Source organism: Phyllostomus discolor, chromosome X (genome assembly GCF_004126475.2).
Source record: "Phyllostomus discolor isolate MPI-MPIP mPhyDis1 chromosome X, mPhyDis1.pri.v3, whole genome shotgun sequence".
NCBI lineage: Eukaryota > Metazoa > Chordata > Mammalia > Chiroptera > Phyllostomidae > Phyllostomus > Phyllostomus discolor.
Window position 1 is genome coordinate 83,546,458 of NC_050198.1, and position 16,440 is coordinate 83,562,897.

General features: G+C 38.3%; 1 protein-coding gene across 1 annotated transcript in view; it reads right to left on the reverse strand.

Moving 5' to 3' along the window:
* GPC3 (glypican 3) overlaps nt 1-16,440 on the reverse strand; it is a 447,256-nt gene that overhangs the window by 142,582 nt on the left and 288,234 nt on the right. Inside the window, exon 4 of the mRNA XM_028522481.2 lies at nt 13,308-13,441. Within this exon, the coding sequence (XP_028378282.1) occupies nt 13,308-13,441 (134 nt within the window). The remainder of the gene's footprint in view (nt 1-13,307; nt 13,442-16,440) is intronic.

Here is a 16,440-nt window from a genome sequence, read left to right on the forward strand (position 1 = left end):
CAACATTCATTTTCTAACATGTTCAGCTTCCACTTTTGGTTCAAAATGCTGTTACTTACATTCTCAAAGGTGCTGATTACAAGGCACACCAGAGCACTACATATCTTTGGGTTTCTGAGTGTAATTGAGTGCATTGATTATAATTTACAATGCTATTACCCTAGAGATGACCCCTTTCCATGTAGGCTCTGGCTAATAGTTGCAGATCAGAACTGCAGGGCACTCAGGGCAGTATAAGCTCTATGAAATTCTCCTAATTATATAGTCAGAGAAACTGCTAGAGAAGGAAGTTTTCGTTATGTGTATATTGTGGTACCTATGGGAGGAGTGAGAAGGGAATGCATCCCAGTATATTATAATGCACTCCCGTGTATAATACGCACCCAAGTTTTTGGACCAAACTTTCAGGGAAAAAAATCTTTCATTTGAATTATTTATTTATTTATTTATATTTAGATACTTGTTTTTTTGTATTATAAAGGAATTTTAGCATTTATTTTGAACACACAGATATTATTATTGTTTTCTACAGTTTCACTTTTAATGCATAAGCATAAATAAAAGAATTAAAAACATTTATATAGATACAGAATTAGTACTACCCATGTATAATGTTCATCCTTATCTTTTCCTCAAAAATTTGGGCAAAAAAATGTGCATTATATAAGGCAAAATATGGTATTTATTTGCTTTGGCTTTAATGCTATATATGATAAGACAAGTATGTTTGTGTGTGTGTGTGTGTGTGTGTGTGTGTATGAGAGAGAAAGAGAGAGAGAGAGGGAAAGAGTAACAAAGTGAATGAGACAGAAAGAGAGATTGTATTAAGTATGCAAATATGCATAAACACAAACACATAAGTACCCAGCCAAATTTCTGGCCTATTATCTTGTTATAGATATACATGGACACACAAAATAAAATACTACAAATTGGAGAGAAGTAGATATTCTTATTAAAATATTAAAATTTTTATGCAATAAATGTCTAGTGGTAAACAAAAATAAAAGACTTTTTTATTTTCTAAAGCAATGTTCCTGATAGAAAGGAAGTTAAAGAGTTCTTCATCTCCAAGTCTGGCTTAAGTCTCTCCTAAGTTTTTGGAGACTCTGCTAGGGAATTTTCTGGCAGTGGAGTAATTATTCAATTCTGTCTCCAGGCTAAGAATGGATTGGTTTGATATATAGGCCTCTGGAGGAGCCAGAGGTCTGAATCTCATTTGGACACTTGTGGGAGTCCTGAGCCCAGAAATGCCTTCTTGGGGTTGTCCGTAAATCAGCCAAAAGAGGAAGACTGGTAGAAATTATTTTCTTGCTTTTAATGCCACTTTCCATTTTATTACTGTAAAACGATTCACTTCAACTAATGATTTAAAAGAGAGAGAGAGAGAGAGAGCTTATAATACACATCTTCACAAAGGATCAGGTCACAGTAAAGCCAGGGTGGTGGACAGAACAACTCAAGAAAGGTTGTTGAGATTATATATAATTTATATATATATATATATATATATATAACTCTTGATAAACCAATGGTTATTTCCTGCTATGCTCAAACCCCCTCACAGACTACTCATGGCTGGGCTCTGTCAATTTCCAAAGTAAAGAGGCTGAATTCAGGGATCTGAAAGTAAAAGTCAACATTATAGTTTCTCACAGAGGAAAAAGATGGGTTCAATTAATGCTAATAGGAGAGATGCTCTGTTTTACAAGGTAATAATACGGTTCCCAAGAGTGGAAACTGAAAGACTAAAAGCTGAGACTGAGTAATTCCACCCCCCTTTCCATGAAGAAATGGAATATGGCATTAGTCTACAAGAAGTGATGGTTCTCTCTTTAATGAAAGAGTTTCCCTTAGGCCTTCTCCTACCTCCCAACTCTCTCTCACTAATGTAGCACATGGCAAGAAAAATTGAACTCATAGAAAAGCTTTCCAATTTGACTTCCCTAGGAGTTAAAAAAATAAAATAAAAGCACTCAGGACTTCTCCCAGCCTCTAAACTCTTGAAGTTTTCTTAGCTGACCATAAAGATCACCAAAAAACTGGAGAGGATTCAGTGTCTATCTAAATGTTATGGGGATGAGAGGCTGCAATAAAAGTAGGACTTCCCACTTTAGTATGGAAGGGTATTACTTGGTGGGGTCAAGATAAAAAGTCGAAGAAAACCACAAAGAATGTGAATAATGTGAACACAGTCGGGCCATCAAATTCTAGAATTCAGGGTAATCTCTTTGAAAGTTAAACAAGGTAACTTGGGTAAATAAAATGCCATCCTACTTTACAGGGTACCCATTACCACCACAGAATATACAAGATGGACCTATGTGTTTTAAAAACATTGTTTCTGAATTCGTTATTTGACTTTACAACACAGTTCCTTTAGCAACCATGCTATAATGATGATTAGATTCTCAGACCAGGTCCTCAAAAATGAGTAGCAGCTAAGAGCCCTGACTTTGGAATCTAAGCTATTTGAGTTACAAATGCCAACTGCTTCCTCACTTAGCAGTGAAACCTTAGGCAAATTCTAAACCTCTCTGAGTCTTCTTTTCATTATCTGTAAAATGAAGCTAATGATAAGTTGCTGTGATGAGTAAATGAGACAATGCACGTAGAATGTTTGGCATAGTACATAGCACAGAGTAATCCTGCCGCAATGTTAGCCATTTGGCAATTTACTACCATTACTATGAACCTATAGAATATAGTTATACTATATATGTAAACTATACTATATTCCAGATAAATTTATGTATGAATTAGAATTAACCTTTTTCAAGTTCCAGATAACTTGATGTGTACAAGATAAAGAAATCTTTTATCTCTTATCTAAGGGGGCACTAAAATGCACAACCATGTTCTCTCTCATAATATTTTTCCTGATACTCTTTCTCAGCGAGTAGCTAGCCATTGGGCTGTGTAAACCACTGAACTAATCTAGTATAGCAGTTGGAATGGTCTTTGCCTGGTAAGAAGGTGGTGGGAGACTTTAGAGGGAACTGCATCTAAAAGTTAGGTGTAGAGCATCTGAGATGGAAGGCCAAGATGAAGTTGAGTTTAAAAGGGTAGATTAGTCATTAGTGATCAGGGAAATGCAAGTGGAAACCACAGTGAGATACCGCTTCACCAGGATGACTACAATCATCATCATCATCATCATCATCGTCATCATCATCATAATGGCAGACAATATATGTGTTAAGGATATGGAGAAATTGGAACCCTCATGCATTACTGGTGGAAATACAAAATGGTACCCATGCTGTGGAAAACAGTTTGGTGGTTAAAGATAAGCATAGAGTTACCATAAGATCTAGCAATTACACTACTAGGTATAAACCCAAAATAACGAAAAGCAAGTACTCAAATAAGCATAGTTACATACATGCTCACAGCAGTACTATTTACAATAGTCAAAAAGTGGAACCAGAGGTGTTCAACTGATAAAAGGATAAACAAATACATATTCTATATAATGGCATATCATTCAGCCTTAAAAAAGAAACCAAAGGTGAGCCTTGAAAACATTATGCTAAGTGAAAGAAACCAATCATGAATTACCACATATTATATAATTCCATGTATGTCAAATATCCAGAATAGGGAATTCTATAGAGACAGAAAGTATATTAGTGTTTGCTTAGGGCAAGGGAGTATGAGGGTTGGGGAATGATAGCTAAAGAGTATGGGACTTCCTCATGAGGTGATGAAAATGTTCTAAATTGAGACTTCTGGCCAAGATGGAGGCATAGGTGGATACACCGTGCCTCCATGCACAACCAAGATAGGGACAACAACAATTTAGAGGCAGAATAACACCCAGAACTGACAGAAAATTTATCTGAATGGAAGTCAGACAGCCAAGAAGTTGAAATAGACCCATTCATCCAGACCGTAAGAGGGGCGGAGACAAGCAGCCAGGGGAGTGTTGCTGCACAGAGAACAGGGAGAGTTGGATGCCTAAGGGAACCAGGAGTGTGTAAGGCATCTGGGGCATGCAAGATCGTAGCAAGTGGACCCTGGGTATGCAAGCGGCAGCTGGCAGACCCAGTGAGGTGACGACTGTGGAACAGGGCAGAGTGTGCAACCCAGGATCCCAGGGAAGGGACTGAGGTCCCATGGAGAATGGAGCTACTGGAGCTACTGCCTCCTCTCGACCCCGCCATCACATACAACATCACAATCTAGCGACTGGGGTGCCCAGCCCCGGCGAACACATAAGACTCCATTCCTCACCATAACAGGAGCAACCAGACCAAAAAAAAAAAAAAAAAAAAAGAGAGAGAGAGACACACACACACACACACATCTCAAACATAAGAACAGATCAATGCCCCAGGACTCATCCTTTTGAGCGACCAAGAGACAGCTAGCCTATCAGATGCACAGTTCAAAACACTGGTGATCAGGAAGCTCACAGAATTGGTTGATTTTAGTCGCAAATTAGATGAACAAATGCAGGTTACCATAAAAGAAATGAAGGAAAATGTACAGGGAACCAATAGAGATGGGAAGGAAACTGGGACTCAAAACAATAGAGTGAACCAGAAGAAAGAAAGAAACAACCAAACAGGAAAGAATGGAGAAATAAGAATTCCAAAAAAACGAGGAGAAGCTTAGGAACCTCCAGGACATCTTTAAACGTTCCAACATCCGAATTATAGGGGCACCAGAAGGGGAAGAGGTAGAGCAACAGATTGAACACGTATTTGAACAAATAATAAAGGAGAACTTCCCCATTCTGGCAAAGGAAATAGACATGCAGGAAGTCCAGGAAGCTCAGAGAGTCCCAAAGAAGTTGAACCCAAGGAGGAACACATCAAGGCGCATCATAATTACATTAGCCAATGTAAAAATGAAGCAGAGAATCCTAGAAGCAGCAAGAGATAAGAGGACAGTAACCTACAAAGGAGTTCCCATCAGACTGTCAGCTGATTTCTCAAAAGAGATCTTATAGGAAAGAAGGGGCTGGGAAGAAGTATTCTAAGTCATGAAAGACAAGGACCTACATCCCAGATTACTCTATCCAGCAAAGCTTTCATTTAGAATGGAAGGGGAAATAAAGTCCTTCTCAGATAAAGCCAAGTTAAAGGAGTTCATCATCACCAAGCCCTTATTATATGAAATGTTAAAGGGACTTATCTAAGAAAAAGAAGATAAAAAATATGAACAGTAAAAAAAAAAAAAGACATCAAACTCACAGTTAGTAACAAGCACACCTAAAACCAAAGCAAACTAAGCAAACAACTAGAACAGGAACAGAACCACAGAAGTGAAGATCACATGGAGGGTTAGCAACAGGGGAGTGGGAGGAGGAGAGAGGGGGAAAAGGTACAGAGAATAAGTAGCATAGATTGTAGGTAGAAAATAGACAGGGGAAGGGTAAGAATAGTATGAGAAATGTAGAAGCTAAAGAACTTATAAGTATGACACATGGACATGAACTAAAGGCGGGGAGTGGGTGGGAGAGGGTGTACATAGTGGAGGGGAGTGAAGGGGGGAAATGGGACAACTGTAATAGCATAATCAATAAAATATATTTAAACAATAAAAAATGTTCTAAATTGATTGTGGTGATAGTTACACAACTCTGAATATATTAAAAAAACAGTTGAATTGTATACTTTAAATGGATGAATCATATGGTATATGGATTATATCTCAGTAAAGTTGTTATAACATATAACCACCCCCTCCAAAAAAAAAGGTCAAGAAGAATTGAAATATGTCTCAGAGAAAGAGAGGTTTCACTACTGAGAGAGGGATATCCCTTGGAACAATGGAAGGAGACAGTACAGGAGAGCTAGGAAAGAACCAGATTTGGATGGACATGAAATAACATCATGGGTGAAGGGTGAGAAGAGAAATTTTTATGAGCTGCAACTGCAGCATGGCAAGAGCTACAATCAGTGTTTAAAATCTATTTTTTTCCCTCACATGAAGTTTGTTCATTTTCTTTCTCATCACAAAACAAATATATGCTCACTAAACATTTTCTATATTTAGAAAATATAGGAAGGCAGGAAGGGATGAAAACATTATTCCTACCAGCCAGGGACAATCACTGTTCATATTTAGATATATTGCCTTCCAGGATTTTCTCTCTGGTGAAGTTTTTAATTTATTTTTCTAAAACCTTTTCTTCTTGATAGTGTTCTTCACTGAATTGTTTTTGATTTGTAGTGTATATTATTCCCATTAGGGCTTACTTAGAATTTAAGGTGGAATTAGCGGAAAAGGCTCAGAATAATGAAATAAATGCAAGTTCTGAAATAATTCCCAGGGCCTGTGGGATGAGACAGTATTGGGTTCTGGCACAGCTAGCGGACTGGCCAGTGCTTTAGAGTTCCCAGGCAGTGTTACAGCACAGCTCATTCCTTCATGCCAAACCTTCTACGTACTGTGAGAAAATAAACCTTGCTTTCCAAAAGAAAATGTGATTTTTTTAAAGAAATCCAGAAATACTACTTTTCATGGTAGAAGAAAGACTTCTTAAACTGTTGGAGAGTTAAGGAGTTTTACCAAAGAGAGTGACAACAGGTGATAATGTCCTCTGGCACCACAGCTAGAAAGCAGCAGAGTGTGAAAGGAGTAGTTTACCTCCTACCAAGTTTCCCGGGCCTCTCCCATTTCTTCTCTTCATTGTCCTTCCTTCCTAAACTTGTTCTGGGATGGGAATTAACTGGCTTTTATTTTTATCTTTTCTTAAATAGAGATTTATACCCCCATGCTTACAATTTTAAAGCAGGTAAGTTGAATATTTCTATTTCTCTCTTTAAATAAAGATAGCTAAAACTAAATTAAGTAACATATTAATTACCCACATACGACTCAGTCTCGATTTCTTTTCTTTGTGCTAGTAACCCATGACAGACAACAATACAATCTCCACCCATGAATTTAGGTTTTCTGCTCAACTGAATTGTCGCTAGAAAAAAAAAAAGATAGAAAGTTTGAATAATTAGGTGCCCAGGATGAGAAAAACAATTTTGTTGGAAGGAACGTTCTTTGATTCCAATTCCACTTTATTCTAATACATACATACCAAACAAAGCATTTGACATATAAACAGTGGAGCCTATGGCTCTCACTTAGGACAAACCAAATACTTGCTTACAGCAGTCTGTGCAGGAAAAAAAGAGTCTCTTCGTAGAGGTTTCCATTCAATGTGTTAAATGTGGAACTAAAGGACGGGGCCCCTTTGCATGCATGAGCCATTTTGAAATATTGCATCTGGGTGCACGTGATCCTCCCTGGAGGGCTCTCATCATTCTCGAAAGGCCTGTTCTCGGGTTGTGGGGGAGGGGATTCTCTTTGCTTTCTTGCAATGATTTGCTTGGGCAGGCATCAAAGCAGCACTAATTGGAAACCACTAAAAGTAAAAACAGCCTTTCATCCCCCAGTGCAGATCCTGAACTCTTCTCCTTTACCATTAAGCCTCCTTTTTTCTTAACATAAAGTAATATGAGTTCATTATTTTTTCTAAATTAAAAACACAGAAAAGCACATAAACTAAAATAATTATAATTGAAATGATGTAGGATCATGCTTAGTACTGCTGCAAAGAACCTTTCACAGTCTTACCCTAAACTATAATTTTCTACCATTCCAGACACTAGCCTGTACTTTTTCTTATACTGTTCCTTTTGCCAGCAACACTCTTTCATTCCTCTGTCTGTTGAATTTCTACTAGTTCCTCAAGGCCCAGCTCAAAAGTTATGGTACCTTTTCCAAGAAACTTTTCTTGACTCACAGGAGAGCTGCTACTTCCCCGCCTATGATGCTGCCACCCCTTTGTACATAGCTGTTTGGGCACTTGCCTCTAATGTATGAAAACTATTCATTTGTGTGTCTGTCTTCCTAACTAGGCTAGGAGGAGCTCCTCCTATTCATCAGAGCCTAATCCTTACACAATGCATAGCATATAGATGGTGTTGACAAATGTTGAAAGAAGTAGCGTCCAATTTAGAGTAGAATGACTTGTACCAGGCCCGAAACTCATTGATTCACTCAGGACATACTTTGTTGTTTTGTTCAGAGGGTGGAAAGCACCACTGAACTTACAAAGCTGCCTAGCCAAACCAGAGCAACAATCAGAGAGGGAGTGGGAGTTACCATTGATTTGGACCAGGGAGCTGAGATCAGCTTTTGTTCTTTTCTTTCGAGGTCATTTACTAGTGTCACCTAATCTATCGCCCCTACAGACTAAGCCAGAGGGAAAGGGGAGGAGGGGGAGTACAGGAAGAAGAAAGCTGGAATACACAGATGTAATTTCACAAGGGTGGAGGTACTATGTGACTTTCTCACAGGTCAGCAGTTGGGCCAGAAGCTTGGTATATAGATTTTGAAAAGGGAAAGATATTGTTCATGTGTTCTACTGAACTTTATGGGGGATATGCAAATGACAAGGTAAACAGTATCCTAAGGGAAGTAGTGAAAGAGACATTCAAAGGCTGATATATGAGATGTGCTGAAAATATTAGAGGTGAAAAGGGCTATGGAAATCTCATTTCTTCTATTCTGAATGTGCTATTATACATCTCATCCTATCCTGTTTTAAATCTGATGACAGATATTTTAAATATTTATACCTTAAAAAGATGCAGAGTCTCATATGTAGGCCATCAGCTGAATTTAAAATTGCCTTTAAATTGAACTAAGGTATTTCTAAGATTAGTTGTGTGTTGCAAACTACCCAGTTGGGGGCAGACAAAACAAACACATGACTTCTGAATGCTACCAAAGGAATCCTGTGTTTCTTTGTGTTGTTATTTTTAATAAGGCAACAGGCTTTTCAACTCATAATCAGACGACTTCAGACGGCTTGCTCACAGCATTCACAGACTGAATGCTACAATAGGGTTTCTTTCCAATTATCATATTTTTAACCACAGAGGATGGAGCTTGGGCATGGGTGTGAGGGTTGCTGGAAGCACATATATTTTTCTGGACAGTGTAAAATGCTGTGCATAACATACTGAGATGTTTACAAAAGCACTAACACTGCCAAAACAAGCCCTCCAATAACATGAGATTGCAGGGGGCAGTGCATTTAGCCAGAGATCATCTTAATCTCCAGTTCTTTCCTTTCCCTAAGAGGGTTTACAATGCCTATTTGAGGGAGTTAAATGAAATCAGACATTCTTTTGCTCTTTTGTTTTCTTATTCTGCCAGAGAGTTCACAAAGAATGGCTCCACATCAGACTCTAATGCTTCATTTTACTAAAATGATGAGACTCTGATGCTTCATTTTACTAAAATGGTGAGACTCTGATGTTTCATTTTACTAAAATGATGAGAAGCATCATGGGTCAGGCTCATGTTTCCAACATCCAAACGAGCCCTGCCTGACTACCACTTGCTTCAGTCAACAGGTTTTGGAATTTTTCCTTCTCTTCTCTTCTCTTCTCTTCTCTTCTCTTCTCTTCTCTTCTCTCTTCTCTTCTCTTCTCTTCTCTTCTCTTCTCTTCTCTTTTCTCTTCTCTTCTCTTCCTTTTCTCTTCTCTTCTCTCTCTTTTCATTTCATTAACAAAAAGTGCACAAATGAATATAAATGAAGTCTCAAATCTCAGTGCCCAGCCAAGAACCCTCTGATCAATTTATTTTTCCCTGGAGGTATGAACACCCACAGAGTCCTCCATGTCCCTCCACAGAGCTCAAGATAAAAGCCATGGCAGCAGGGCCTTGATGAATCTCTTACTTACTTAAAAATGTATTCAGGTTGTCCTGGCTGGTGTGGCTCAGTGGACTGAGTGCTGGCCTGTGAACCAAAGGGCCTCTGGTTCAATTCCCTGTCGGGTCACATGCCTGGGTCATGGGCCAGGTCCCCAGTAAGGGGCATGTGAGAGGCAACCACACATTGATGTTTCTCTCCCTCTCTTTCTCCCTCCCTTCTCCTCTCTCTAATTCTTTTTTTTAACTTTTAAAAAAAACTTTTATTTATTTATTTTTAGAGAGGGAAGGGAGGGAGGAAGAGAGAGAGAGAGAGAGAGAGAGAGAGAGAGAGAGAGAGAGAGAGAGAGAGAGAGAGAGAAACATCAATGTGCGGTTGCTGGGGGCCATGGCCTTGCAACCCAGGCATGTGCCCTGATTGGGAATCAAAACTGCAACACTTTGGTTTGCAGCCCACACTCAATCCCCTGAGCTATGCCAGCCAGGCCCTCTCTCTAATTCTTAAAAAAAAAAAAGAAAGGAATAAAGACCCTTTTAAGTATCCAGGTTGACAAGGTAATCTCAAAATGGGACCAGGGCTAGGGTGTTTACTTTGAAAAAGCTCTACCTGTGATTCTGTTACAAATCTATATACCACCTCCTCCATGACACTTTCACTGTAACTCCCTGGGCAGACTCTCTTTCTCCATAGGCTGTCTGTATATACACTGGACATTATTTTGTACTTATAAAACTGTTTTGGAATTATTTGCATTTAAGTCTATTTTCACATCACACTGATTTGGAGAGCAAAGACTGTGTCTTGATTTTCAGTGCCTAGTGTATATATGCTGGCACATAATAGGTGTTACCTAAAATTCATTTATATAATGATATAAATACAATACAAATATACATTATTATATTTACAAATATATTACACTTATCATTTATATTTTATTTATACATACTTAATATATAATGTTATATAAATTATTTGCTTCAGTCTAATGTGCAAGGGGTTTCTACCACTTGAAGATTGATGGCAGGTTAATTCCTCAGGTGGTTTAGACTGAATGAAAGCAATGGCAAACTATAGAAAAAGGACAGTCAGGAGCTAAAGAGATCCTGGGAAAATTGCCTAATTTTGTCTTTTTAGAAAAACAAAAACTTGCCAAAGAACCCCATGCTATAGGGATATGGTTCTCAAACAGTTTGGTGCTAGGAACCTGTGGTGGTTTTTAAAGATGTCCACAAATCCTTTGATACTATGTCTTTCAAGATGTGGGGCTTAATTTCCATCCCCCTTAAATGTGAACTAGAATGTGCAACTTGCTTGTAACAAACCGAGCATGTCAGAACTGAGAGTATGTCAGCTTCTGAGACTGGCTCATAAAACACATAACACCTTCCTCCTTGCTCTCTCCTATAGATCACTTATTGTGGGGAAGCCAGAGGTCATGTTGTGAGGATACTCATGAGGTCCATGTAGTGAGGAACTAAAGCCTCCTTTCAACAACCAGCACAAACTTGCTAAATGTGTAAGTGAGCCACCTTGAAAGCAGATCCTCCAGCTTAAATCAACACTCAGATGACTGCCAGCCCCAGGCAACATCTTGACTGAAATATCTTTAGAGACTCAGAACCACCTAGCTAAGCAGTTCCCAAATTACTGACAAACTGTGAGATAATGAATTTGTTTGATTTAAATCACAGTTTTGGGATAATTTGTTATACAGCACTAGATACCTCCTAATACAACCCTTTAACACTTAAAATTGTTGAGGACCCCAAAGACCTTTTGTTTATGTAACATATATCAATTGATATTTACTGCTTTATATATTAAAACACAGAAAGGATTTAATTTTAGTATTAATTTAAAAATAACAATGAAAGCCCTGGCTGGCATAGCTCAGTGGATTGAGCACAGGCTGTGAACCAAAGTGTCGCAGGTTCAATTCCCAGTCAGGGTACATTCCTGGGTTGCAGGCCATGACCCCCAGCAACCACACATTGATGTTTCTCTCTCTCTCTATCTCCCTCCCTTCCCTCTCTAAAAATAAATAAATAAAATCTTAAAAAAATAACAGTGAGACATTATATGTTAATATAAATAATGTTTTAATGAAAAAAGTAATTTTGCTTTTTAAAATATTTTATTTATTTAACTTTAGAGAGAGGGATGGGAGGGGAAAAGAGAAGGAGAGAAACATTGATGTGAGAGAGAAATATCAATCAGCTGCCTCTTCTACACACCCGGACTGAAGACCAAACCCACAATCCAGGCAGGTGTCCTGACCAGGAATCAAACCAGAGACCTTTCACTTTGCAGGATGATGCCCAACCAAATGAGCCACACCATTTAGGGCTGAAAAGTGATGTTGTTTGTGCATTTTTGCAAAATACCTTTACTGCCTGTCTTAATAGGAGACAGATAAATTCTTCCATTGGCTTCTGCATTTAATCTGTTGTAATACATTGTTTTGGTTGAAGTATATGAACAAAAGCTAGCTTTGCACATATATGTAATTAGCAAAAGGCTGGTCACAACAACCTCCTGAAAGGGTCTGTGGGACTCCTTGAGTCCTACAATCACACTTGAAAATTTCTTCTACAGGGACACTAGGAATCCATTAGCTTGGAAATCAATAAAAGAAAAGGAAATGGGACTTCTTGACATGGTTCTTTGAAGGACTGTCTCTCAAGCAGCTTTATTGCCTTCTCTCACTCTGAACTATATCATATATGACTAGAGATTACCATTTCAATACCTCTTGTGGTAAATGGATGTGAATGGAATAATTTACCCCAAATCTGAGATGTTACTTATTTCATCTCTCCATTTTCTATCTGTAGGACAGTCTCTCCCTATGTCCTCAAAGTCATGTGGAAGTAGAATTCATGTCTAGCTATCCTTGAGCCAGTCGCAGGGTTGGCTCCATGTGCATTGTTTTGGGGTAAGGTAGTTATCCTAGATTTGTGTTGGGCTTCCTATCAAATTTCTGTGACTTATGTGTAAACATGAAACAAGAACAGGAAAGGAGGGAATCTGGATGTGGTGTGGAGGAATGAAGAGAATAAGGAACAAACTTTAATTTAGTCCCTTGACTGCTATTTTAATAAATAGGAACCAATTCCTTCATTTTATCATTCTTAAAAGAGTGTGTAGAGTTTGCAGTGTGTGTGTATACACATGAGTGTGTGCGCGCCATTTTCTCTGTGGTGAACACATCCTGGACTCACCATTAATAATGGGAAAAGCCACAAACCAAACCATCAGAGATCAAATCTCTGATTTGAGCATTGTGAGATCAAATCATAACAACAACAACAAAAATAACACAGCATGGCATTGTGAGATCAAATCATGACAAAAATATTTTATCAATAAAATTCTTGATTACAGAAGTCCATTCCACCCTGGCTTGCTGTACTGAATAGTTATATATGGTAAAATTACATGTACATATGGCTTGGATATAATACAATATCTTTTTCCTTTAACATTGACAGATGACAGAATTTAATTAACTAAACACTCTACTCAGAAGGACTAAATAACATGTATTTAAGAAGCTTCACTCCAGTGTTTTTTTTTTTACCTTAAAACACAATCGCTAATTGTACACTAAAATAGAGAAAAAAACTCTCACCTTCTTCGACTGGATAAAGTTTCTTCATGTTCTACGTGAGCAACTTTTAATACCTTCTTGTCAATAAACAGATCCTCAGGATAATAAGCAGATCTATATTGGCGTTGTTGAGAATGGGCACATAACTTGCCAATCTGGAAAAAGAAATGCAATATAATTATATGATACTTTCAAAGACATGATAGTAGAAACAAATTCTGAAATGTGCTTCAATTTCTTCTCCAATTTCTTTTTCAACAGCATAATGAAGCTGTTACTGGAGTCCAAAAAGGTGACATGCTTTTAACAGAAAGGACCATGTGTGGAAAAGAAGGCTAAACACCATGGGTGGGGGCACTCTGAGCACAGCATATTCAGAGATTCCCTTAGATAAAACATGCTTTTTTTCTACAGTGAAATGCATATTTGAAAAGACCCTCTACACAGGACTTATGTCATTGATATCTTTTAATGGCACTTGGTATTTACACGTATAAAGAAGTTTACAAGTGGGCATTGCAAAATTTAGGAAGAACCAGTGCAGAAAATGAGGAGGTGTAGGGAGATGTTTAGAGCATTCTGTTAATAGAAGAGAAGCTTCCCATGCACAGAATGCTCTCCATTCTTATGAGCATTTTGTTATAAGACCTAAGCTAGGGTATTCTAAAAAAAATGTCAATGTAGTTGCTCACCTGGCTTTCCTAAAAATACCAGAGGGAAAGAAGGCAGCAAGCCCACCAATCAATAGCCAGTGTCATTAGCTATGAATAAACTAAATATGAGTTTATTGAATAAACTGAGGATTGAGAGCATTAAAGAATATACAAGGTCTGTCCAGAAAAAGTCTAGCCATTGTTAATACAACAAGAATGGTTTGCACAACATTGATGTAACCTGGCAGTCAAGGAGAGTGGGCTGGAATGCACATATATGAACAATGATGACTTCATTGTACTAGTCAGTGGGGCGGGTAGACACCATTGAGTCAGCATGTGTATTGTGGGGCCCTTGCATTCAAAATGACTGAGCAAATACAGCAACAAACCTGCATCAGATTTTGCATGAAACTTGAACATTCCTTCACGGTAACTATTTGGATGATTCAGAAGGCCACAGCTATGGGCAACTGCTGATTGGCAGCTTCATAACAACAATGTACCTGCTCATGCATAATCATGTCTTGTGCAGTTTTTTGGCAAAATATCAAATCACCCAGGTGATTCAGTCTCCCTACAGCCAAGATCTGGTGCCCTTTGACTTCTGGATTTCCCCCAAACTAAAATCACCTTTAAAAAGGAAGAAATTTCATACCATCGATGGGATTTGGGAAAATATGATGGGGCAGCTGATGGTGATTAGGAGAACTGTATGAGGTCCCAAGGTGCTTAGTCTGAAGGGGACTGAGGTGTCATTGTCTTATGTGCAATGTTTCTTGTATCTTCTTCAACAAATGTCTCAATTTTTCATACTACATGGCTGGATACCTTCTGCAGAGAACTCATGGGTACTTTAGAGAGTCTACCTTCTTTTCTCTCTTGCTCTTTCCCCTTCCTCTCTACCTAACTCCCTTTTTTTCTTCCTCCCTCCCTTTATCCATTCATTTGTTCATTCAAAAATACTTATTGGATGCCTCCCTCTAGCGCTTAGCTCTTTTACACTTATACAGCACTGATAAAAAATGGCACCAGCTTTCTTATCTTAATTATAAATGATTTGGTTAAATTATTTGTAGATTTCATATATTTTCACTTTCAGACAGAAGCCTAATTAAACTTCTATATGAAGAAGTATAAATACATATGCATAACCCATAAAAACAGACAATAGTTTGGTGATGGCCAGAGGGAAAGGGTTGTAAGGGCAAGGGGTCAGTGGGCAAAAGGTGGGGGGAGTGGGGGTATCTGTAAAAGGGTAAATTATAAAAATAAAGTAAAAAATAAGCATAAATATTACCATATGTCTCCCCTGTGCCAGATACTATACTAAACGTTATCACTCCTATTCTATAGGTAAGGAAGTTGAGGCTTGGGGAGGTTAAGTGACTTGCCTAAGGCAAATGGGCAGTGGATTCAATCTAACTTCGAACCCAGTTGACTTCAAAGCTTATATAATATCACCTCAGTAAATGCTTGATTTCTAGTTCTTTACATTCTATATTTTAATTGAGTTTATTAGGGTGACATTCATTCACAAAATTCACAAAACCATACAGGTTTCAAGTGTACAACTCACCAAAACATCATCTGCTCACTGCACTGTGTGCCCATCGCCCCAAGCAAAGTTTCTTTCTGTCCCAATTTCCTCTTGTTTGCCCACCTCTGCCCAGTCCTCACCCACCTTTCCTTCTGGCTACCTCCATACCATTGTCTGTGCCTCTGTGTTGTGTACATATGTTTTTCGGCTAATGGGGGGGGGATTTCCAGTCCTCAAAAACAGTCAATACAGCACAGGTGAAGGCACAGATTGTACACTTTAGGAAAAATATTAGAAATACCTTGTGAAGACAGGGATTATACCTTTGTTACTTCTGTACCTCTGTAGAATTCAGACTGGATTTAGTATACTGTTAGCACTCAACGATGGTGAATTAGCTGAAGTGAATGGAGGGAATCTCCTCATATCAGGACTAGCACACTGTTCTACTGATAGGCAACCCCAGCTTCGGGATTTCTCAAGATGGTCACAATAATATTTGCTAAATTATTTATCTCTTTATAAAGGCATGAATGGCATTTAGTTTGCATAGCTTGGGAAAGTTTTCCATATATAAATAAATTATTGAATTAGAAAAAATCTAGAATCAATAGTAGATAACCTTCATTTATGAAAGACAATACATAGAGTCTAATATTCATACTAGCTATTCTCAATAGTCTATCTTAATGAGAATGAAACAAAAGTTGCAGACACTTTAAAATACAGTTGGTTCTTGTCCTGCCTGTGTGGCTCAGTTGGTTGGGAGTCATCCTGCAAACTGAAATATTGCTGGTTCCACACCTGGTCAGGACAGTTGCCTGGGTTATGGGTTCAGTCCTCAGCTGGGGTGCATGATCAATGTTTCCCTAATACATTGATGTTTCTCTCCCTCTTTATCTTTCACCCTTCCCCTCTCTCTAAAACAAAAAAATACAGTTGACCCTTAAACAACACAAGT